The 20919-nt window shown below is 36.5% G+C and overlaps 2 protein-coding genes across 2 annotated transcripts in view; one reads left to right on the top strand and one right to left on the bottom strand.

The window, feature by feature from the left end:
• Positions 1-10183, top strand: part of BMP6 (bone morphogenetic protein 6) — a 245037-nt gene extending 234854 nt beyond the window's left edge. Inside the window, 1 exon segment of the mRNA XM_074208181.1 lies at positions 11-10183. Within this exon segment, the coding sequence (XP_074064282.1) occupies positions 11-160 (150 nt within the window). The 3' untranslated portion in view covers positions 161-10183.
• On the bottom strand, positions 1476-20625 carry TXNDC5 (thioredoxin domain containing 5). Its single transcript, XM_074208182.1, has 10 exons — positions 20391-20625; positions 17281-17430; positions 14187-14292; positions 12314-12410; positions 10057-10172; positions 9113-9199; positions 8330-8464; positions 6009-6091; positions 4969-5098; positions 1476-3592 (listed from the first exon to the last, which is right to left on the bottom strand). The coding sequence occupies exons 1-10, from the start codon at positions 20615-20617 to the stop codon at positions 3470-3472; spliced, it is 1254 nt and encodes a 417-aa protein (XP_074064283.1). The 5' UTR covers positions 20618-20625; the 3' UTR covers positions 1476-3469.
• Positions 20626-20919: the final 294 nt, after the last annotated feature.

Below are 20919 nucleotides of genomic sequence, written 5' to 3'. Positions count from 1 at the left end.
TTTTTCATAGGTTCACCTGATGAATCCTGATTATGTTCCTAAACCATGTTGTGCACCTACCAAGTTAAATGCTATTTCTGTGCTTTACTTTGATGACAACTCCAATGTCATCTTGAAAAAATACAGAAATATGGTGGTGAGAGCTTGTGGATGTCATTGACCTGGAAGCCAAAATCCCACCTGGTAAAAATCCAATGAAATTCCTTCCTGGATTCCTAGATGACATCGGCTGTGAGAAAGCTACAGAGACATGGTTGTATTTGAATAGGCCGTCAAACAATTACATGTCGGTGCCTTATGAGGAAAAAAAAAAGACTTTTCATTGATAAATTGCTCACAGGATAAATAATGTGAGCAGGTGCTGGTTTGTAGGAAGCTTTATATGGTGTAAAAAGATGGTATGAGGGTTTAACTATGGAAATGTGTTTGAAGGGTTTTCCCAAAGAAAAGTCTGCCAAAATTAGTTTGTATTAGCTTGGATCAAGCTATTCATGATATTAATGCCTGAGAGTGAAGAGTAAATCTTAGGGGAATAAAGCTATTATTGACTGTGTAAAGTGAATGTGAATATCAGTCTGTCAAGGTAAATGTAACAAGTAAACAATCTTGGGGACAAATTTTACAGGCAAGTCAATGGTTTTAAGATTCATTCATGACAAGAAAAAATTAGATTAACACCCTTAGGCATATCCTGGGGTTCTGGAAGTGCCTTGTTTTAGAGAATAATTACTATGTATGTATGTATGTATGTGGAGCTTTGCTGGTGTGAGAATACACTTATTTCAAAAAAAAACTTTTCCCATGCCTCAATCCTCCTACTAGATCCTTTTTCCCTTAGGTCTGAGCATACACTGAATTTATATATGTAAGTACTAAGCACTTGGCCCACCTTCCTTTGAGGTAATTCTGGACTGGGGGTGGGGGGGAAGGGGCAGGGGAAGTGTATTTTTCAGAGTTTTCTTCTTGACAGACTATGTTACTTGTGAAAACAGTGTTATACCCCACCTTTTTAACAGAATCCTGTTTGGAAATTACAGCTAATTATAGAAAGCTGAATCTGGTATCCCATTTTTATCAGTGAAGTAGGTTTGGGTTTTTTTCCCCCTCTTATTACAGAGTACTTTTTCCCAGATTCAAAACAAAATTTTTAAAGATAAAATCGAAAGTTTGTGCAGAAGTGAACAGAAGGTACTCCCACACATTATGAAGTGGGTTGGGTGATTACACTGTTTAAGAGAAAGAACCAGTCTCAGGTAGAGGAGGTGGTCAAGCTCAGATTAAATCTTAGATTATTTTTTAAAAAATCTGTTTTTTGGGCAACCATGTAATAAGAAATCTATTCATGTTAAACTGGTTAAACAATACATTTATGATCTATAACTATTTGCACTTACAGTTTTTTGTAAATATAAACTATAATTTATTGCCATTATTTTATATCCATTTTGCTGTATCATTTAAAGACTAGACTTTTTTTTAAAAAAAAGAGTTTATTTAGAAAGTTTCAGTGTAAACAAATTGTACCACTTTGATTTTTTTAATACAAGATACTCATGATGCAAAGCTCCAGCCATTCATGAGGATTGTGCTTCTCTAGACAGTTTTTAAAACCATTTGTGAACCAACCACATGTGTTTAAATAAAGATTTCCTTCAAGGCAGAGATGGGTAAGACGGTCTAGTTAATTCTCTGCTTTAAAGTTTCAGGGAAAAAACTGCATACATATACATATATATGTACAAATATATAATTATAATGGGTAAGACTTTTTGCCACTTGTTATTTTCTGTTAATGAGCTATCTTGGGTTGGAACAGGAAAAAGCAGGAAATGGGCAAGTTAGGATGAGGGGGGAAGAATCTTTAGAAGGGGACTGGAAACAAGGTGGCCACTCAATAAACAAGTAATTTCATGGTGAATAACACAAGAGAAACAACTTCAATGAATTTAGCTATGGAGCTTCTTATTTCCAAAAAGATTTATGCACATACCACCAATTCTTTGGTTCTGGTCACAAGGGGTGTGGGGAAGGAATAGAGAAAAGCACACTCGAACACCATGGAATCATCTTTCAAGGCAGTACAAAGTATCCATGTTCCCATTAAATCTCTTAAGGGATCACTTACATTTTTAGGGAAGGTGAAACTAGCAATTTTTGGCTAACAGGGCAAGGAGCACAAAAGGTATGTTTAGGATAAAATACAAAATGAGTCCTAAAATCAACTTTGTGAATTCATAATGTGAAAAATAATATATATAATTAAATGAACTTAATTAAGCAGGAAAAAAGCAATTAATCAGCATCTACCTTAAGTAGATGTGTTAAATTTTTGTGCCCTTTAAATTTCAGTGCCCTTGTGGCAAAAGCCCTTGTCAGTTTACTCTAGTTGTGGTTCTGAACTTAGAACACTGTAGCAGTATTTCATGTTATTTTCTCTACCCCCTCACCTAAGTACTATACCTAGTTGAATGATTAATTAAGCCTACTTGCTAATTTTTTTTCAGGTGAAGTATATAATCTGAATCTTCATTAAGTAGTTAAAAATTTTTATTAATATTATATACTCAGGGCTACTTTCAAAGTTTCCTAAAATAGCCCTTTTCCAAATCTGAAGAGAGCTTTGCAGATACTTTTTAAAAGCCTCTTTGATACCCCTCCTTACTCCTCTCTGAGTAGAATAATCAAACTTTAAAGTTTGAGAGTATTCCAGCTTCAAGTAAAGAGAAATGAAGCAGTGTAATTTTTGCCCCAAAAGGAACAAACAAGAGAATCTTGAGTAACAATTCACCTGACTTGTAGAGAGACACACATACACACATACAATTATGGCATCACATAATCTTACTCAGGCACAGGTTAAGAGTACCATCAATTTCATTTTGGCTAACCTTCCATAATGAAACAGAAATGAGAATCCCATGGCATGATGGCAATTCAGGATCTTCCAAAGGTGAGAGTGTGATCTTTAAACTCTTTCTTCAAGCAAGCTACCAAAAAGTTTTAAAGTTTTACTTTAAAGGCCAACAACAGGAGTTCTTTGAGTTCCAATGTTTCTAGCAACTGTGGGCAATTCACAAACTATACTTTGGCAACTGCTTTTGACCAAAATCATCCTAAAACCAAAAGTTATTTGCCAATTCCCTTAATTTGATTTTCTTCACCTCTATTTTTGTCTTAAAGGAAACCATTTGAATTTCATCAAAGGAAGGTGAAAGGGCAGTTTTTGCTCTACTGCCACTGAAAATATTCAGTTTGGACAGTGACTATTTGTTAGAAATTTACCCAGACAAACCTAATAAAGAATCGGTACAGTGTGTTGGCTTTAAAAACACACAAAGAAGATATCACAAATTTAGTACATTCAGTTTCCCAAATAACCACCATTTGAAATTCAGTAACATTAGCATGGATTAACCCCTACAAGTTGGGCATAGGAGAACAATCAGAAAAATAACTCCCAAATGAAATTCTACAGTTCATCTTTTGCCTGTCGCAAAACAAAGTTATATAATGTTTCAAGGTCTCTGGCTCCATTGTGTTCAGTGACTTTTTCTCCTGCCCGGAAGAACAACAACGTTGGGTAGCCTCGTACCTTTAAAGATGCAAAATACAGAATTAAACATTTTAAAATCAGTATTTTCAATCATTTCTCAAACTAGCTAATTAGATGTTTCCTTGAATTTGATATCATTATAAGTCAAAATCTAAAAAAAGTTATATAATTTTTACAATAAAGCAAATCTCACCAAACAGCTTAAAAAAGCAGAGGGGTAGAAATGTTAATGAGTTGTCTGATAATGTTCATCAATCATAAAATGGATAAATTATAATTATGAAACTTTTAAAGATTTTTTTTAAAGACTGCTACTGCTAACAGAGGTTTTTCATACATTAAAACAGTTATAGAAAGCAGGATCTATTACTTTGTAAGGCATAAACACATACACACACACACACACACACACACACACACATACACACACACACACACACACACATATTTTAGTAGATGTCCTAATAATCTCAGATTTGGAAGGGACCCCACCAAGGTCCACTGAGCTTAACTCATCCCTAATCAACACCTCACTCCCACAACACATTCAACAAAAAATTTTCCATCCAGTTTTTTTCAGGAGAGGGAGCACATTCCCTTCCCAGGTGACTCATTCTTCTGTGAACAGTTTTAATGCTCTCCTTATGGAAAACTGCCTTTCTAGACCCCCTTCCTATGGGTCCTTTGTTTGCCCCCTGAGGTCAAGTAGAACAAACCTATTTAATTCCTCTTCAAACTGACAGCCCTTCAAAAAAAATTGAAGACAAATGTCATGTTCACTCACATTAGATAACAGTCTTTCACAAGCCAGAGTCCTCAGTTAAATAGGGTGGGCTTAGATTTATTGCTTATTATTTGCTGGTGATAGTCTTTATTTTTGTACAAGTATATATATATATTTACCTAAGATTCATACTATATATTTTAAATTAGTTGAGAACTAATTAAACCTTGATGAAATCTAGCAGAAAAAAAAAAGGAATTGATGAAACATAAAATATAGTCCCAAAGATGGCACCACAGCAGAACATCTCTCACATTGTTGGTAACAATTAAAATAATCCAGGACTTCACTTACAATTCTTAGACACACTCTTCTTAAAAATTAAAAAAACCAAATCAAGAAATTAACTCTCTTTTTTAAAACAGAGTCAAAGCCAAATACAATGGCTTAAAAAAAAAACCACCCTCTTGATTTTTTAAGGAAAATCTAAGAGAAAAAAACTCAGGAAAAAAGGAAGATGTTCTTCAACAACATTAGACAAAGAGAAATAATGTATCTGTAGTGTGCTGGGCCAGAGTTTCCTACTTTAACAAGGAAAATGAGTAAATTGAGGATGAACTCATCTGGTTTTCTTCAAATTTCAAAACACCAATGTCTAGATTTATATGAAAACCTTTAAACTTACACTTACCGAGTATTTGCTGCAAATAGTTCGCTCAACAGTACAATCAACTTTTGCTATCTTGACTCCTGTCAAGGCAGGGAATTCCTTTTTGGAGAGGTTCTCCCATGTGGGAGCCAGATTCTTACAGTGACCACACCTGGGAATAGAATAAATATCTATTTTAAACATTCTGGATTCAAGAGTCACTTGAAATTCATTTTGTTGCTCATCCAATTCACTTCTTTTTGTTTAGCATCATCAAACTAAGCTGAGGAAATTGTAAATCTTTAAGTTTTCCCTAGGGCTTACAACTGTACTTCTCACTAACTCTCCTCCTCCGCAAGTAAAAATAATTTTTAAAAAAATCTCCAAGAACCTCAAGAAACCCCCAACATGGGAATTCCAAAGATGAACTTAATTCAATCAAGGTGACATCTTGAGCTGATTTTTATTCTGTCAATCAAAATTATCTAGCAGCATGAACTAAAGCTGGAAATCATACTTGATAATACTAATTTTTTAATCTAAATTTTTTTTTTGGTTTGGCTTTATTTCCTTGGAGTAAGTAACTTCTGGTAAAGAAATTCCACCAACATGGAGCAGCAACTGCTCTGCAACTTGTAGAGATTTGTCTGGAGGCACTAAAAGATTAAGAGATTTGCCCAGGGTTCATAGATAGGAAATGTGGTAGTTGAAGTTGGGTCTCTCAGACTCTGAGGTTAGTTCTATGTATATATATTACAACAAACTGAATCTCAAAGCTAGAAGAAAGAACATAAAAAAAAAGCATTTCAGTTATGTAAGAACTACATTTCTCTCCTTCCTTCCCTCACTTTTGCTGTTTTCTCTAACAGCTACCTGTTCCCTTAAACATAGCAAGTAGGTAAGACATTTCCTTTTTTCCATGAACAGATCCTAAGTACATCAAGATCACAGCTCTCTATAAACTGTGCAATACATGGGACAAAATTTATGGTAAAAATCTAAAGTGTTGACAGATGAATTGAAAAATATCTTCAAATATTCAAGTACTTAATTCCTAATGAAATTCATTTATGGCTGCTTACCATGGAGCATAAAACTTGACAAAAGTTATTCCTTCAGCAATTGTGTCATCAAAGTCCTTTTCAGAGAGAGACAGCACAGCACTCTATCAAGGAAAACCATGTAAAGCAAAATGTTTTATTAGAGTATGGCAGTTATTAAATAACTTTTAAAAACCATACACTGTATGATTCACACAATATGCTACCATTCTTACTCCTTAGATGCTATAAAAATAGATACAGCTTACATCTCACACTCAATATACACAGTAAAAACTATTTAGTGGTAATTTTAGCATAACTAAATAGTATTATAGTTCATGCAGGATTCAGGAATAGGAGATGCTGGGAAATTACCTGGCTTCAACACAACACACTCAGACTATTCCAAAGGCTTGCCCTGCCCCATCAGTCTGACAAACACTAGAATGTAAATAGAGACAAAGGAGTTCCCTGTGTCTGGCACCAAGTGAAACTGGATTGGTGGGGTGGTTAGGTTGCGCAGTGGATAGAGCACTGGCCTTGGAGTCAGGAGTACCTGAGTTCAAATCCGGCCGGCCTCAGACACTTAATAATTACTTAGCTGTGTGGCCTTGGGCAAGCCACTTAACCCCATTGCCTTGCAAAAAAAAAAAAAAAAAGAAAGAAATTGGATTGGTTCTGGAGCAGCCACAGAACCTGAGTGGTGTCTAGCCTGATATAAGATGTTAAATGCTCAAAGATTTGAACTATTGACAGGAAAATCTAGAAGACAGAATGCCTTATTCAAAAAATTGAAAGTATCTTTGGCGTTATTATGATGTTTTGAAGATGATTGCAAATTAGCAAACTTTAAGGCAAAAAACAGCTTTTATTATTATTACCATTGTCATCTTTACAATTAATATCCATAGTTGTTCTTTTACATTTCATAGGGATCCCCTTCTCTTCCTTAAGCTTTGTTACACTTTCTGTTTTCTCAATGACTGAGAGCATCCATGTGCTATCCTTTTCACCATACAAAGCACAATTCCTCCATACATAGTATACTGGCTAAGAGAAAAGCAGGCTTCTTTTTTTTACTTCTAAATTAACAAGAACTCAATCTGAAAAATGCTACTCTTTTTTTAAGAAAATTATTTTGGGGTACATAACCACAGGAGATGTGAACCAAAACACTCAGAAAAGCAAATTTTATCTACCAGCAAATTGCCTTCTTAAAAATATACACTAGTTATTTTAAGCTCTGGGTAGAGCAATCTAGGTAAAAAGTGCCTATAAGTGAGTCTATTTTACACTGAACCTCTCTAGACAAGTTTTATATCAGACTAGTTCAATATACTCTTAAAACAGGTCTTCATTTCCCCCAAGAGGGCAAAATGGGATAATATACAATGAGGATTCAAGCTAAAATGCAGTAGGTTGTTCTGTTTGAGTCTGGCAATGACTAATATCCTTCTGTATTACTGTTGGTAGCTAAAGCAGAAGTTTTATGGAAAAATGAAAAGATTCTGAAATAAACTGCCAAATTGAAACCAATGTGAAACATCACTGTATTTTTTAAAGTCCATAAATATTGTCACTCACTGAAAGACCCACTTAAACATGTGGAAAATTTCTAAATAAAAGAGTCCTGTATTTAGTGACTATATTAATAGTATATAATTATACACAATTTAGGATGACTTTTCATAGCCAACATTACACATACACTCTAATATATGTGGTCACAATTGCAAGATCATCTGTTTATTTCTCAAACCAATTTTAAATTAATATATAGCAGTTCTCAGTTTATGAACCCTTGACTTATGAAAGGGGAACAGGGAATTCTGGGAGGTAAATTGACCTTTGTTCTTTAATTCAGAATACCTGGGAAGTAGGGTATAATTTACCTAGGCAGGTACTTTATCTTATTCAAGTGTAGAGATTTAAAGTTGCCCCATTGTATCCTCCTATTATCAAATTTTCAGGTGAAAATTGATTTCAGATGTTATGATCTTCAAAAAAATAAAGGACACTAAGTGAGACTGAGTGATATTGGCCCAGAATTGCAAATGTTCTGAACATACATTTATCCCTTAATCCTAGTAAATATAAGTTGATAATCCTCGCAACATTTAACAAGTTTTTAAAACAAAGGTTTTTAACCAATACAGATACAAGTTTGGTTTTTTAACTGATATATTTACTAATCAGATATGTAAAACCAGTTGAATAAAATTATTAGTGTTTAGTCTTATTATAGATGACAATCTTATTTATTCTTTTCAGATCACTAAATTATTTTTTATCTAAAAGGTTAAGGGAAAACGCTGTATAAGTATAGAATGGAATTTCCCATATGTTATTGTTGTACCTACCTCAGGTTCTGCAGCAAGTTCTGGGGCCTCAGAAGCTTCAATAGTTTCTGAGACTTCCCCTACAACACTCCGTAGCTGCAACTCCACGTATTCTTTTAGAGAATCTATATCTCTCTTTCCTTTGTACTGGTCAATCTATACAAAATGATATATCATACAGACATTTACTGAGTCAATTTTATTTAAATAAATCAAATTTAAATAAATCAACTCAAAGGTTCAATTGAAGACTCATTCAGTAATAAAAAAATTGCATTTTTGAAAACAAAAATGTAAGGTGTATAATTAGGAGTTTAATATTTGGGCTGTGGTTTTTAGACATAAATTTTTCTTTCCTTTGATGAATTGTATGCAGTCATAAAATTGGTAAGAATTTTGCCAAATTCCTCTATGTTGTTTGGTATTTTTTCAAAGTAATTTAAAGATAAACCAGGAACAAATAATAGACATTTGGTTAGAAGAATCTTAATGTAACCAATAACCACCAAAAGTATGGTCAGATGTGCATCTATGATTAGAGCACAGTTACCATGTTACTGCACTGGAGACCAAGCTAACTTTCAGTATTCAAAAGACTCATTAATGAGAATGACAGCTGAATAGGACGGCTTTATTTCCTACAGATCTGAATTAATTTTTTTCATTTTTTCCATTTATCCAATATACAGTCTTCTAACCCAGTTTCTAAACTAAGGTTATTGACTCTCTTGCAACTCTTAAGTCACTTATCACATTCATGCCCAGTTCAATCAGAATCTGAACTTTAAAATAGTGAAGTCTCACCTTTTCACCATTCCTAAACCATAGAAGTGTGGGATATCCTCGAACTTGATTTCCAGAGCAGAGTTCATAATGTTGTGTACAGTCAACCTATAATTAAGATTGAAGTCCAGAATTAATTTCATCACTAAGTAGAATGTCACATCATTGAGTATCTGAAAATAAATTTTGAGTAATTTCTCAAAACTCAAACTATATTTTTGAGGGGACTCTTTTTCTTTAATGCTATAAAGTTCTTTATTCTATTAGTTATAATCACTCACATCAAGTCATTTAAAGGGCTAAACTAAAAATAAACTTCACTGTTTTATACTTAAAAATGCCAAAGGAAAAAAAAATCCAGTTGGTTCTTAGTAAATGAAAGTGGGTCAGCAAATCAAATGAGTAATTTGCACTGCAGTATTACTCGTGCATACAGATCAATCTGCATGGTTGATTATGTTTAACTACCCTCAAGTTCCTTTGAAGTCCAAGATTTTCAAAAAGAAGTTGCATATCCTTTCTTACTTCTCAATAAAGTTGAGTAAGAAAAAAATACAGGGTTCATAATTCAGAAAGTTCTTCTGAACTCTCATAAAGTTCTTAAACCAATTATCAAAGCTCATCTACTGGATGAGATCAAATGTGGCAAGTACCCAAGTTTGTCAGAGTATTAAACCAGTCTCTGCTATGTCTCCTTAGAAAGGGTAATCAGGTCTTCCTCATTCAGAACTGGCCATGTCTTTCAATTAAACAAAGCAACCATAGCCATTTATATATTGTGGGAAAAACCTGCATGTTCACCAATATATCATTATCTCTTAAAGTGAATTTTCAGGTGACACACACTAAATGGGATAAATAAACTGTCAGTGACTAGAAATACATAAAATGCATAATATGCTTCTTTGCTTAATTAATCCTGTCAAAAGAGGGATATTTTTAGATTAAGAAGAGCTTTTGCCTACCTTACCAATCTTGACAGCTTGTGAATGTTCAAGACTTGAAGCCAGTTGTTCCCAAGTTGGAGCCAAAGCCTTACAATGGCCACACCATGGGGCAAAGAATTTGATAAAGTGGTTGCCTTTAATAGAATTGTCAAGAAATTAGGAAGAGGAGGGGTTGGGGGGAAGGAAGGAAGGATGCAATTTAAACCTTTAGTTTATGTAATTACAAATTTGTTAAAGCTAAATACAACCATTCCAATACTTAGCAAACTTCTAAGTTTATTAAAATTCTAATAACAGAAGAGAGTAGGTAAAATGACCATCAATCCTTCCACCAAGAAAAATATAAACTTATAAGTGGCTTTTAAAATGAAATATTATAATCTAGGTTCTACTGAGCTCATCAGTCCAGGAATGAAACTGTCAGGATTATTCTTAAAAGGATATTAGATTATGAGTAGGAAAAATAAATTACTAAAAAATTTAAAACATGATTCTTTGCCCTACTATAGAAATACTCTATCCTACTACTCCCTGAATGAGATGTCATTATAACTACATCAATGAGTTTAGGAAGAAGCTGGGATGCTTTTATTTAAAGGAAATTTATCATTCATCCTTAAGGTTAACACCCTAAATTTTATTCAGACATTCATCCTGGGAAATGAATTCAGTGACCTCTATTTTATACTAATAATGAAGTATAAAACCATAAAAGCAAACAAAAAAAAGCTCTTTTATAAGACCTTTAGTGAGAAATCACTTACCACCATAAATACAAAGGCATTTGAAGGCAGTCAGCACTAACATAAAACTGCTAAGCTTAAACACCTAGAAGCCTATTAGTAACACTCTCCTTGAATAATGATGTAAACTACCTTTACAGTAAGACTGTTCCAAAATAAAGAGCTACTAAATATAAACCACATCATGGCTATCTAAGACATTTTTCACATACAATGTATCAGGTAATAATGAGGTCTCCTGGATGCTACAATAACAAAAATTCTACTGGATAGGACCTACAAAAAGTCTAATCTGTTACTCAAAGCCCCCATATTAAAGAACAATAGGAGAGAGGAAAGCTGCTGAGTTGCAATTCATTATATAAACTAATATGGCAGACTTATTAACCTTTTATATTAATAGTATAGTAGAACATTCCACAATAATTTAATAAATATCAAATGGGGTGTGTGTGTACAAATTAATCTTAATTGCAAATTACAATTTTAGCCTTTTTTCAACAAAAATCTTCAATTTTTAAAAATAGGACACTTATTCTTTATTTTTATTTTTTAAATTTTATTTATTTAAGACAATGGGGTTAAGTGAGGTCACACAGCTAGGCAATTATTAAATGTCTGAGGTCAAATTTGAACTCAGGTCATCCTGACTGCAGAGCTGGTATTCTATCCACTGAACCACCTAGCTTCCCCCTCAATATCATCTTCATGAAGATTTTTGTCCCCAGGGTAATATTTTACTTTATTATGGAAGTCAATGGGAAAAACAGATTTATTTTAGAAAAATTATTTTTGCAGCCACCATTATCAAAACACATTTCTTCCATAAAACAAAAATTGTTTGTTCAATGAAAACAGTAGATAAAATGTGTATGTGCAAATATTCAAGGATGTCACATATAAACTTCACACAATATATAAAAATCTGTGTGTATGAATAAACAAATGAAAAGTTACATATTCCCCATAGGTCAGCAAAGTGTCATCTGCCTCCAACTAAATGAGATTAAAGATAATTTGTACATCTCTTGGTAATGTAAGGATGATTACCAAGCACACAGATTAAGCATGTTCTTGGCAAACAATCTCCTCCCTGCAACATCCATCATATGTACAAAGAAACTATAGATATGGAGCTTAAAGGATAAGGAGTAAGAGGTGGGGGCAGGGAGGAGCATCTGTGCTTTGCAGAAGAGCTCCAAAGGGTCAAAATGAAAGTGTTACCTCACTTCTGGTAGAAAATTCCCTCAAGGAAGCACTGTCCATTCCTCCCTCTCTAGTCACTTAATCATATTTTTAAATTCATTTATATATTATTATATATAATCTATAATATTCATATTAACAGAAAGTAGATTTCACAGTGTAGATAAGTTTCTCCACTTAAAACAGATCACAACCTATTGATGACCGAGAATCATGGGAAGTGTCTAGTGGACAAGAAGGAAACAATCAAGCACAAAGGGATAAATTTTACTATTCATTCCACTGAGCCCACAAATGCGAAGAGAACATATATATGCACACATTACCTTCTGTAACATGTAGCTTGAAGTTGGCTGCTGAGAGCTCATACAGTCCCTGTTTGAGTTCTGGGGCTGTTGGCAATTCTGGTTCAGGCTCTGGTGTCTATTAAATAGCAACAAAGTAATTACTAACTGTTGCTTACATAATGAATGGTAAAGACAATGAAATCTCGAATGTGCAAACTAGCCATTTATAACTTCTCTGGAGATCAACTCACATCAACTACCTCTTATTGATAACTTCCTATTAAATCATCTTGCAATTCATGTTATTTGTCTCCATTATGTACTCCTTTGAGTACTTCAGTAATAATTATTACCTCTAGATTTTGTATTGTGAATAACCAACCCATATAAGCAGGAACATCACTTGATTGTAATTGAAGGTATTTGAACATTACCTTCTTTGGCATGCCTAAAAATGATATGAAAAGCTAGTACTTTTTTGCATTTTCAATCTACTAGAATTTTTTAAAAAATTAAATGTGATAATATATGTGAAATTCTTTGTAATCAAAAATAAACTGTAAGAGCTGCCTCAGTCATCTGTGAGGAAATCTGTTTGCCATAGGATATCTGAGAATGGACCCTCCATGATGGCTTAATTATTGAAGTGTTCAAAGTTCATAAAGTGAACAAAAGCCCAAAGAGAGCATCTCACATCAATGGTAATGCAATGAAAAGGGTTTTTTTGATGATAATTTATAACAAAGACTGGGCATCTCAGCACATCAATGGGAGGACTATGTAGATTTTTCAAATTATACTCAGTGTATATTTCTATACACATGTGCCAAAACTTGATTGTTATATTTTAGAGAAAATTACAGGGTTTTGATTCTCTATAAAAAGTATTGTATGGTGGAAAAGGAATTCATATTTCAAGTATGAATTGGTGTAGATGACTCCTGTTATCCCTCCACTTCTAAAAGCCTATGCTTTTTATAAATTCTGAGTTTAATTTCCTCATCTATAAAATGATGGGGCAGGAAAAGATGGTTTCTAAAGTCTCTTCTAACTCTATCACTATATGAGTTTGTATAATAATCAGATTATGAAAGACTCCGCATAGGATGTGGTAGTAAGAGATTAGGCTGGATTAGTGTATCGACAAAGAGGACTATAGATTGGGAAGAAGGAGAAGAAAGAATGACAGGAAATATTAATTGCAGAAAGTAGCCCTGGCTTGAGGTTTTTATACCAATAGTTTTTCATACTGGATAGCAGAAAGACATAGAAGTCTTCATGGATTTCAGTTTCTGCCTAGAGTTTATAATAGTAGCCTACAGGGGTGGCTAGGTGGCGCAGTGGATAGAGCACTGGCCTTGGAGTCAGGAGTACCTGAGTTCAAATCCGACCTCAGACACTTAATAATTACCTAGCTGTGTGGCCTTGGGCAAGCCACTTAACCCCATTGCCTTGAAAAATCTAAAAAAAAAAATACTAGCCTATAGTATCTTATAATATGATTTGCTTCTAAAAATCAGTGATTCTTAAATGAGAACAAAGATAGTTTATCCATTGAAAAGTGGCATGATACAGTAGAAATCATTTGGAGATGAAGTCATCAAATCTGGATTCAGAATTCCTTCTTTCTACTTACTACTTCTGTGGGCTTAAGCCACATAATATCACAGGGGATCCAGTTTCCTTATCTTTAAAAGATAGGGGATTAAATTGAATCATAAGATTACTTCCTAGTATAAATCTATGATCCTAGGATAGTTATTCATCCAACTTTGTTGGCCAGTTTCATTACTACTGAGGGAAATAATTTAGTAAAATTGTTTTTTCTATTGGGAAAAACAAAAGCTAACTCCTTATATAGTAAAGTTATCAATTTGATGAATGAGGAAAGAAAAACTTCTTAAACACTTACAGCTGGCTCTTCATTTAGTGTCTGCAGCATCCAGTTTTCCAAAGTCTGGAAATCCCGGGGACCCTGGTATTTCACAGCTTCTTGACCTGGTTTGAAAAACTTTAAACTGTAAAGTTTTACAAAGGGGAATAAAGAAATGTTATTTTTGCATATATTTTCAAAAAACACTTCAAATAGCTTCAAGTATTTTCTTCCTCTGGACCAAGTATGTTTTCTGATCATGGAACATAAATGATTACAAATACACTTTGATATTAGATTTCTATTTAAAGAAAACAAAAATTTTTTAAATGGATAGTTAAGAAAATTTTTTATTTATATAATTCTAATCTTTAAAAACATAACTCATTTCTCATTCAAACATCCCAAATTAAAAAAAAAAAGTCAAATAGTAAACCTAAAGTCTTGGGTGCCAATTTTCAATAGAAAGAATATTTTAAAGTTTATCTTTCAGAACTTCAGAGAAGTTCAACTTCCTAGATTTTGATATGAATTTCAAAATTGACCTAAAAACATTAACTACTGTTCATAACAGGTCAACTATCTACTATTTTGCTAACATAAGTCAGGTTGTGATGAATTCATTTTCTAACTATTTACCCTGAGATTGGAGATTCACCTAAAATTTCCCAAATTTTAAATACATGTAATGAAGCTGTCTTTAGTAGCAAAATTGTTCAATGAATTGTGATGTTTTGCTGAAAGGCAACTCCTAACACTATAGTTCATCTCAGAGATTAGCTTCCTTATATTCTATAACCTGCTTTCCCACAGAGAAGAAATCTCATCTCTACCAGATGTATTTGCTCCTGAAGGGATGTGCAGTTGAATTATCGGAGGTAATAATAATCAACAGATTTGAGATCATGAGAGTAAACTAATATAACTTTAAGGACAGTTAGGTGAAAACCATGCTACTATTATATTGAGTAGGGGGAAAAGCACATTCTTAAAAAAAACTCAATAAAGAGAAGTTGATGGAGATGAAGACAAGGGATTACTGGAATATGTTCAATTTAAAAAAATTAAAAAATAAGATGTAATTAGCTGTCACATCATACATAGTAGATGCCATTCATGCAATTTTAAGAGGCATATATATATATATGGAGAGAGAGAGAGAAAGAAATCAGAATTTCTAGTCTAAAATGCTTACCATCTATTAGTCTCAAAACAAAGCTAAAAAGAGGTAAAACAAAGCTAAAAAGTAGGCACTATTTGCGTGGAATTTAAGTGAAAAGATAATGGTGGGATGAAGGATTAGATTATTAGCACATTGTAAGAATTAAGTACCAGTACTTTTCTGACCATTTCATGCTCAGAGGAAAGCTGATGCCTTAATCTTTTTGCTTTTATCTTTTATGTAAGATTGCTTAAAAACTACTTTCAAAACAGCAGTTTCTAAAATAATGTATCAATGTGATCAAATCATTTATCAATTTTCTTCTCCCTGAGCCTTTCTCCAACCTTCTGATAAATTAAAGCAGGTAGTCAATTCAACTGGCCACCATAGAACTTATTACATCTACCTGCTATTATGGTACTCAGACTAGCAGGTTATTTATAAGAGACTTAGTTCCCAGACACTACAATAAAAATGCCAAATTTGGAAGTTCTGGTCTCAATCTAATCCATAATCTAGCTGTCTCTATTTCTCAATTAGTCAAAAGTCCTCTGGTACTATTACAGGATCACAGAGTTAGAACTGTGAGGCATAAAATCAAATCCAGCTCCCTCATTTTACAGATGAAGAAACTAAATTTCAGAGAGTAACTTGTGTTCAGGATGACATGGCTAAGGGTAAACCTGGATTCAAATTTTCTTAATTTTTAAGTCCAACACACTATTTCACCAGCAAACCCAGATAACAAGATCCTAACCATTTACTTCCTAACTAAGGGTTCTGAACCTAAAGTCCATCACCATTTTTTTAATCCACTCTATTTTATTTTCAATTCCAGACTGTCCTTCTACTTCTCCCCAATCCATAAAGAAAACAAAAAATATAAAATCTATTTTGAATATAAAGTCACAGAAGACAAATTTCCCTAAGTCATGTCCTCCATACTACTGTTCATAACAGGTCAACTATCTACTATTTTGCTAACATAAGTCAGGTTGTGATGAATTCATTTTCTAACTATTTACCCTGAGATTGGAGATTCACCTAAAATTTCCCAAATTTTAAATACATGTAATGAAGCTGTCTTTAGTAGCAAAATTGTTCAATGAATTGTGATGTCCTCCATACCTCCCCACCAAAAAAAATATATAAATTGCTAAATGATCCTGGGCAAGTCACTCAATCTTCCCCAGTCTACATATCCTCCTCTGTAAAATGAGAAGACTGAACACTGGCCTCAAAAATACCCTTCCCAACTCTTCAATTTCTGATTCTGTGATTGAAAAGGTCACTGTCAGAGAAAATGTGCTGATGAACTTAAAATGCTAGCCCTAACTCATGCCTCAAAGATGTTCATTCAAAACAAAAAATCTAATGGCTATTTAGTGAAACATTTTCTTAAATAATTTGCAAAAAATATATATATCTAAAATAGATGCAATAAGGGGCAGCTAGGTGGCACAGTGGATAAAGCACTGGCCCTGGAGTCAGGAGTACCTGAGTTCAAATCCGGTCTCAGACACTTAACAATTACCTAGCTGTGTGGCCTTGGGCAAGCTACTTAACCCCATTTGCCTTGCAAAAACCTAAAAAATAAAATAAATAAAATAAAATAGATGCAATAAAAATAATTTTTCTCTGACAATGTGGAATGCCTACATAAATTTAGTACCTATTTGGTACAAAACTACAAAGGAAATTATCAAAGGTTAACTTAGAATTTGACATCATCTAGTTGGCAGATGGGTGTGGAAAAACTTAAAAATGTTACAAACAGGGGGCAGCTAGGTGGCGCAGTGGATCGAGCCCTGGCCCTGGAGTCAGGAAGGCTGGAGTGCAAATCTGGTCTCAGACACTTAATAATTACCTGTGTGACCCTGGGCAAGTCACTTAACTCCATTACCTTAAATTTAAAAGAAAAATAAAAAATAAACTTAAAAAAATGTTACAAACACATCCTCTTTTACTCACGTGGGATATCCTCTAACACCCTGTGCAGTGCACAATTCAGCATCTGCTGTGCAATCCACCTTTGCAACATAGACCCTTGCATCTTCCATAGTATTGTATTTATCCCCCAGGTCATTCCAAGTTGGCTGTAGCCGCTGGCAGTGTCCACACCTATAATTTAGTTAAATAATAAACTGCTTATTAACCACTAACATTTCAAAGTTTATAGTCAATCATTTTAAAGAAATCCTGAAAAATTATCAGTGACTAACTTGAAGAACAAAATGATTAAATTATAGGCGAGACAAGTTTTCTAGGCAATAATATGGACTAACAGCTGCTTCTGATGGCACCTTGGAAACTCGTTATCTAATGCTATGTGGAAAGGCAGGTAAAAATCTACTATACCAGCCAGAGAATGTTTTTACATTAGTGTTGATTAATGTACACTAATCTATGCATACTCTCCTATATGGTTCCTCTTGTGATCAAGAGCATAACAGCATATAAGATAGCTATTTTAGAGGAATTATTTGTGCAAAAAAAGAGAGAGTAAAGTTAATTCACCCTCATGAAGACTGATCCCCATTACCTTGGCTTCATTCAGTCTATCCAGCTGAACTGGCCACAGAGAAGCTAAATATCATGGCATAAGGTCACCAAAAGGAGGACAGATGATTCTAACATCTTGTACTATGGAGTTCAGAAATAAGATTAAAATGAATCCACAAAAAAATCAGTATGTTTTCATCATATAGTAAATCCTTTGAATATTTAAAGTGCTTTTTTGTTTTCAAGGTGCAATTCCAAATTTTTAGGAGCGTAAATGAAATCTCTTGGGGAGTTTTTATGATATAAAGCATTTTCTCTCAATTGTGCCAAATTTTGTATTACTATTCAATAGTACATTGTAATTATTAAACAAAAGTTTTTTTAACACTACTGTCAAAAAACCACACATCTCAATTGATAACACTAAATGGAATAATTCAAAGAAAAAAATTCAGGACTCATTTTCTGGGAAATATCCACATCTCAAAGTCACAAAAGAAAATAAATTATTTAGTTTCAAGTTCTCAAACTGGATCCTCTTCTCTCATCCACTAAGTAGTTGCTTGTTGAAGATTAAAAATTTATTTTAACTAAGGTATCAGTTGCCTTATGTCACTGCTATGCTCTTGCTGCCTATTAATTTTAAAATTCTATGTAGTATTTTTTTTCAGCAAATTCATTCTCTTCTTAGAATAGCACTGTGTCTTGATCAGTGTAGCTTATTTTTTTCTACCTCATTGGTACATGTACCATCCAAGTTACAAATGGAAATTCATTTCTAAGTTGGTCATTTGTAACTTGGAATATTTTCAAGGAGAAACAATTTGCCAACATGGCTAATTTACAGTATAAACATTGCTAATCTGAGTTCCAGGACCTGGGAGGAAGCAAATAAGTTTTCTTCCCCTTTTCCTGGTTATCTGCAAAATATTAGGGTAGACAAAGTTTGTCTTTGAAATTCTCCTGCCCCTCTCCAACCTATACAATTTAAATATTGGAAGGGACGAGGGCAAATTCCTATTTAGTACAATCAGTACCAGAAAAACAATTCCCAATATAAAATATCCAAGTGGCCATTCAGTCTATTCAAAGAAATTCATTTCCACTCTTGGATAGCTCTAATAGGAAGTTTTCCTTAAAACAAGCATAAACGTTTCTTTGAAACTTCCACACCACTATTCTAGCTTCTGTAGTTTTTCCAGTGTGGCCCTCTCTATTGATATTCTTTGCTATTTTGGAAGAAAATAATTTCTTTCACTAATTCTCACTGAATAATTAATAATGAGCCTTCTATAAAAGCAGCTATATTTTGGAGGGAAAAGAGGGTGGTGTGATAAGCTAATTTCTAATGTATGGAATTTCAGTCAGTATAGAATAAAAAATGGGAGGATGAGAAGAATATCATAAAGGCATTCATCCAAAGTATGGCATAGACAGCTCTTCTTGGGCCAGCTGTTTGAAGTTGTTCTTTCTCCAATTGTAAAATTCAGATCCTCTAAAAAAAAAGTTTTATTGCAAAAACTTTTATGGCAGTGAAATTTTGGTTCTATGTTTAAGGGTCCTTCATAATGCAGCAGGTAAATTCCTTGAAGGAACAGAAAGGATTATTTCACTTCTATCCATGCTAACGTATCCGTGCTAATCGGTAGTTGTACAGTAATCAATAAAGGTCTATTAATTTTTGGATAGATCCTATCTTTTAAATTGATTTTGTCTTTTGCAATTGGTGTTTCAATAATGTAACAGATTTCATTCCCTAGTTAATGTAGGAGCCTGGCATCTTGTACCAGACTACAAGGGACATTAAACGAGGAGTCTCATCTCGCCCTGTACTAGGGGCGGGACAGTAAGGATCCACGGGGAGAAGATGTGGTAGGGGGACGCCATGGCAGGCCGTACGCCCTGCCAGCCGGGGGTGGGGGGTCGAAAGACCGAGTGCCTGTGCTGCCAGTGCTGCCTCTGCCCGGGGCCCCGCGGGAGGCCTGGGGGGTGGCAGAGGGGCCTGGCCGGCGGCGCGAGATCGCCCCGGCTCCCAACGAAGCTTCTCCCCTCCGGGCCGGGCCCCCGGATCGCGGGAAGGTTCCCCCCGGATCGCAGGAAGGTTCCCCCCGGATCGCGGGAAGGTTCCCCCCGGATCGCGGGAAGGGTCCCGACCCCCTCGATCTTTCATTTCCGGATCGGACGAGAATGAAGCTCTACTGCCCCCACTCCCGCCCGCCTGCCCGGTCGGCCCTGCCCGCCGGCCCTGCCCGCCGGCCGCGGAGCCACTCATCCCCAGCCAAGTCCTTGCCACGTGGCCTCCCCTCCCGCTCCCCCACCGAGGGCACTGACACGGCCTGGGCCGAGCCCCGGGGCGCTGGGCGAGGGGGCCGGGCGCGGGGCAGGGGAGGGCGGGTGCTCCGAGCCCGGGGGGCGCCCAGGCGCCGGGTGCACCCCCCCCCGGGGCGCCGGGGCCGCGGGGGCCACGTCAGCAGTGGAGGCCCAGGCCCGGCGCCCCGCCCCCAGCACGGCTCCCTCCTCGGGGCAGGACCCCGCGGCCGGGGGCGCCCCCGGGGCTGCGGCGGGGCCGCGGGGGTTACCAGGGCGCGAAGAACATGACGAAGTGCGCGGCGCTGCGGACGCCGTGGGCGAACATGTCCCCCGAGTACAGGTGCTTGGCGTGCGGGTCCTCGGCGGCGCCCCCGGGCTGCGGGGGCTCCTCGGCCGGCTCCGCCCGCGCCCCGGGCCCGGGGCCGCTCAGCAGCAGCAGCAGCAGCAGCGGCGGCGGCGGCAGCAGCCGCGGGGAGCCCGGCCGGCGTGAGGCCATGGCGCGGGGCGCTGGGCAGGCGCGCTCGGGGCTGGCTCCGCTCGCCGGGCCGGGCCGGGCCTGGCCTGGCCTCGCCTCGCCGCCGCCCCTCCCCCGCCGCTGCGGGCGGCCGCTGCCTCCTCCCCTTCCTGCCGGAGCCGGGCGGCGCGGCCGCTGCTCGGGGCGCCAGTGGCGGGGCTGCGGCGGCGGCCCGGACGGGCCTTTCTGCGGGGCGGCGCCGGCTCGGTGACCGCCCGCCCGAGGCCCCGGGAGGGGGGGGCGGGGGCTGCGCTTCGCCCTCCCCGCGCCGGCCCGGCGCCGCG

The sequence above is a fragment of the Macrotis lagotis genome, chromosome X, assembly GCF_037893015.1.
Source record: "Macrotis lagotis isolate mMagLag1 chromosome X, bilby.v1.9.chrom.fasta, whole genome shotgun sequence".
NCBI classification, from domain to species: Eukaryota; Metazoa; Chordata; class Mammalia; order Peramelemorphia; family Peramelidae; genus Macrotis; species Macrotis lagotis.
Note: the sequence above shows the minus strand (reverse complement) of the source record. Positions and strands in the feature narration are given on the sequence as shown.